The sequence below is a fragment of the Mauremys reevesii genome, linkage group 4, assembly GCF_016161935.1.
Source record: "Mauremys reevesii isolate NIE-2019 linkage group 4, ASM1616193v1, whole genome shotgun sequence".
In the NCBI taxonomy this organism is placed as follows: Eukaryota; Metazoa; Chordata; order Testudines; family Geoemydidae; genus Mauremys; species Mauremys reevesii.
The window spans coordinates 146,910,684-146,915,375 of record NC_052626.1 but is presented as its reverse complement, the minus strand read 5'-3'; the positions used below and the strand labels follow the sequence as shown (position 1 = coordinate 146,915,375).

Here is a 4,692-nt window from a genome sequence, read left to right as displayed (position 1 = left end):
CATAGACTATATCTGGAAAAAATAATGCAGGGGAATCACACTGGGGTGACTGAGTTCATCCTCCTAGGGTTCACAGGCAGTCCACAGCTACAAACCATCCTCTTTGTGGTGTTTTTGGTTATCTACATTGTCACCCTGGTGGGGAATCTTGGGATGATCGCATTAATCACGGCTGAGTCCCGGCTACACACCCCCATGTACTTTTTCCTTCTCAACTTGTCCCTTATAGATACTGTTTACTCCTCTGTTACTGCTCCCCAGGCTCTGGTGAACTTCTTAGCAGAGTGTAAAGCTGTTTTCTTTGCTGGGTGCGCCATGCAATTTTTCTTTTTCTCTGTCTGTGCAAATGCTGAGGCTTTGATTCTGGCCGTGATGGCGTATGATCGATTCATAGCTATATGCAAACCGCTGCTGTATACGATTATCATGTCAAGGAAAGTCTGCATCCAGCTGGTAGCCACATCATACTTCTGCGCCTTTGTCAATGCCGTTGTGCACGCAGGCTCTTTGTTCAGCCTGTCCTTCTGTGGTCCCAACATCATCGATCACTTTTTCTGTGACCTCGCCCCACTCCAGAAGCTCTCCTGCTCCAGCACTCACATGGATAGCAGACTGCATTTCGTCTTTGCTGCTGTAACTGGATTGAGTACGGTCCTGATCATCCTCGTCTCCTACATTTATATTATCCTCAACATCTTGAGGATCCGGTCTACGGAAGGCAGGCGCAAAGCCTTCTCCACCTGCACCGCCCACTTGACATCCGTCGGCATATTGTATGGGATTCTGTTCTTTATGTATTTACGGCCCACATCCGGCAACTCATCCGATCAGGACAAACTGGTGTCCGTGTTCTACACCCTGGTGATCCCCATGCTGAACCCCCTGATCTACAGCCTGAGGAACAAGGATGTGAAACACGCCCTGAGAAAAGTGATCTACCGGACAATGAATGATTCTTTAGTGGTTGGATGATGATCATAGAATCATAGGACGGGCAGTGACCTCGAGAGGCCATCTAGTCCAGTTCCCTGCAGTCAAGGCAGGACTAATTATTATTATTGACATTAAATCTTATTAACAAGTTAATTTAATCATCAATAAAGCTGGGGCAGGATCAAGTTTCTACTGTCATTGATGAAGTTTGTACCATTCACTGTTTCTCTCCTGTGTAATCGACTGGCGAGTGTCTGCTGTCACTTCCACGCCCCTTTCTGCAAAAGGATCTGAGTTGTTACAGCCCCCAGCCATGGAGCTTTACCTCAAGCTGTCGAAGCTCATGCTTCTGGCTCTTCAGTTCTCCAGTCCAGTCCCTTGGGAGTCACGCCAGGAGCTGTCACACATGGCAACAAGCCCACTAGAGGGTGGGATGCTCTGTTGTGCACTCAGCGAGGGGGTCAGCACGCCAAGCTGCTGTACGTGTTATGTGTAGGCAACAGCAGGAGGGTTCCAGGTGTTGGGCTACTCTGTGGGCCTCATTTTCCTCTCACTTCCACCAGTACAAAGCAGGTTTTGCCTTTTTTCTCATTTTTTGTTTTGTTTACCAAAATCAATGGGGTTCTGCCCAACGAGGCCTTGGTAATTCCCTGCAAGGTTTGGAATTGATTGTCTGTGGGGCCCACCAATCACACCGTACAAGCTAAGCTTAGGGGACTCTTAAGGAGCCAGCAGGATGGTCCCTGATGAAGGTGGGTGGGGAGATGTGCCTGGATGCTACCTCGGTCCCTAACCCAGAATGCTCTGCCTTCCTAGAGCACCTCCCTTCTGAGGAGCTCAAAGCACGTCACAGGCCTGAGGAATTTACACTCCTGTCTGCCCTGGGCCAACAGGAGACAAAGGAGAATATGCTTCATGACAGTTGGGTCCTGCTGCCTTCACTCCCTTCCGCTTCCACTCCTCTGTCCCAGACCTCCCCTACCCTTGCAGCCTTCATGTTGCCCTATAGTCTGCCCGCACGATGGGGAGCAGGGGGGACAAAGGGGCAGGGAGTTCAGGGGGAGGGGTAAAGAACAGGAGGGGAGATTTAGGCGAGGGCCATGGAGCGGGAGGGCACAGTTTACATGGGTAGGGAAGGGGGAATTCCAGAGGGTGGAGAGAAGCAGATTTGAGAGAAGGTTGTTGGGAAGGGAAGGGGCAGGATTCAGGGAGTCAAGGGGAAGGGCCCTGTGGGATGGGGGAGATTGGGAGGGATCAGAGGTGGGGAAGAGAGTTCAGAAGGCAGCAGAGGAGGTTAGGAAGTACAGGGAGAAGCTCAGGGTCCGTGAGGGAATTTAGTGAAGGGGTTTTCATGGTGGGGGGCACTTCTCAGGCCTTTCCCGGTCCCCCGGCTCTGGCAGCTGCCACCCCCCATCAGCCCCAGCTGGCCCCTCTGCCCTGGGCAGCGAGCTCTCGGGATAGGACTGTTCGCTCTGCAGCCTCAGCCCCCTCAGGCGGGGCAGTTCTCGGCTGACAGGACAAAGGGGGCAACCAGCAAACAAGCATCCATGAAAGGACTGGGTTGCTACCTGCTCCAGGGTGGGGGGACATTGCAGCCACTGGAGGTGGCAACAGACCAGGGGGTTTGGGTCAGTCCCATTCCCTTCCCCTGTGATGCCTCCCAGGGATACCCAGGGCTGTGAGGCACTTGGCTACCACCTGCCCTTCACGTGAGTAAGCCTTGTCAGTGCGTGCCAGGGGGTCACTCCCCTCTAGGCCTCTGCAGGCCTTGCTCTCTCGGTATAGGTTAGTGATACGCACACACCAGCCCTCGAGCATCGCCCTGGAGTGTCCAGCCCCTGACCCACCCGACATGCAGAATTACTAGACCCGGTGTTCCCAAACTGCATCTTACCAATTACACCACACTCCACAACTCCATTTAATACATCGCACTCACACTTCTTCACACAGAAAGCAGGTATGTTTATTTAACACAGGGATTCAAATGATAACCAGTAGAAATATTAGAAACAAAGTAAAATAAAATCATGACATGCACACTCGAGCCTAAACTCGATTAATAGAACATTGTTCTGTCATAAGAGCAAAAGCCCCAAATCCTTCCAGTCAGGTGTAGCTGTGATCTTCTACTCATGAGACAAGCACACGGTCCTCTTGTCTCCTCAGTGGGAAGATGCAGAGTTTGTCTCTTTATCTACAGTTATAGTCCAAAACTCCATTGTGGGCACTTGTAGGATAACTCCCGCTGCTTGTCTGTCTTTTCCTGTCCAGGACACGCTGCAAGGACTTGATTGACATTTTGCTCAGACATTTAATGGTGCCCATTGTGAACCATACAATACTCAGTGTACATGTAGACAGACCAATAAACATCTCATGTCTGAAAGAAACCTGGATTGCACCTTTTCTCACCAGTTCCAAGTCACAGACCTTAAGACCATAATTTTCAGTCTAGATACATAACCCCTTACATGTTATTGGTACGTACATTTTGCAATGATTAAGATGACCAGTGTGACACAGGCTTTCAGTAGAGGCCTGGCACAACACTCTTTGGTGAACTAGTATGTAAATACCAGGCCCAGGGGATCCCGGAAATCCTAATGCACCCCTGTGTCCTCTGCCAGTTGGCACCAAGAAGTCCCTGGGTCACCCCCCCATCTGTGTCCCAGTGACACTCATGCTACTGACCGGGGAGACCCCCAGAGCAGAAGAGACTGGGAAAAGGGGAGCAAGGCTCAGGGTGGGGAGGACTGAGTCTCATTTACTCTGTAGGGACAGCTCTGCACTGGTGCTGCAGGAGCCCAGGGGGAGAGCTGGGGTGTCCTCGCTGGGTTCAGGCAGGGGCTCATTCACCGCAGGGAGTCAGGGGGTCCACAAGGCACTAAGTGCTGTCCAGGATATTGATTAACCCCCCAGGAGAATGGGGCCAAGGGACATATGGGGATTTGCCAATGACTCTGTTTTTTTGGAGGGGGCATTGTGGTGAGGCTCTAAGGAAAGATGATTACTGGGTAGTGGGCTGGCCGGGGCTATTTGGTGCAGATGAGCCTGAGGGGTGGCCCCTGGGGAAAGACATGGACAAGAGCGTGACACTGAAATATCAGGGACCGAGCTAGCAATAGCCAGAGGGGATGGGAAGAGAGAGACGTGTTGCCCTGGGGACACTAGAGGGAGCCACTTCCCCATCCAGCCACCATCTCAGGCCAGCAGTTGAGAAAGGACATGGGTAGGGGGAGCAGAGGGGGTCCTGGGCTGTGGTGACTGCAGAGAGTTTGGGCCAGAAATGCTGTTATTGATGATTTTTATCTCTACACTTTTCAATCAATGTCTCAATTTTTCTTTTATTTAATCCTCTTATTTCCTCTTTAACCATAGAAAATCTTCCTTCTGGGGCTAAGGTTTAGCTGCATCCCTTGGGGACTGTTCCAGCAACTCAAAAGGGACCTTCTATTATCTGGGGTAACTGTGGCCAACCCAACATTCCATAACAGGTAAAAAGTATCTTTCCCCCAATTTTTATCCCATTTTCACATCTCATTCCCTTAACTTGCTATCACTCTCTGACACACTCTAAGCTTATGTCTATACTACTCGCTGGATCGGCGGGCAGTGATTGATCCAGGAGGGGTCAATTTATCATGTCTAGTCTAGACATGATAAATCAACCCCCTAGTGCTCTCCCATTGACTCCTGCACTCCACCGTCGTGAGAGATTCAGGCACAGTCAACAGGAGAGCGGCAGTGAAAGAGGTG

General features: G+C 51.0%; 1 protein-coding gene across 1 annotated transcript; it reads left to right on the top strand.

The window, feature by feature from the left end:
- On the top strand, window positions 1–3,969 carry LOC120403475 (olfactory receptor 1019-like). Its single transcript, XM_039534546.1, has 2 exons — window positions 1–937; window positions 3,794–3,969. The coding sequence occupies exons 1-2, from the start codon at window positions 25–27 to the stop codon at window positions 3,841–3,843; spliced, it is 963 nt and encodes a 320-aa protein (XP_039390480.1). The 5' UTR covers window positions 1–24; the 3' UTR covers window positions 3,844–3,969.
- Window positions 3,970–4,692: the final 723 nt, after the last annotated feature.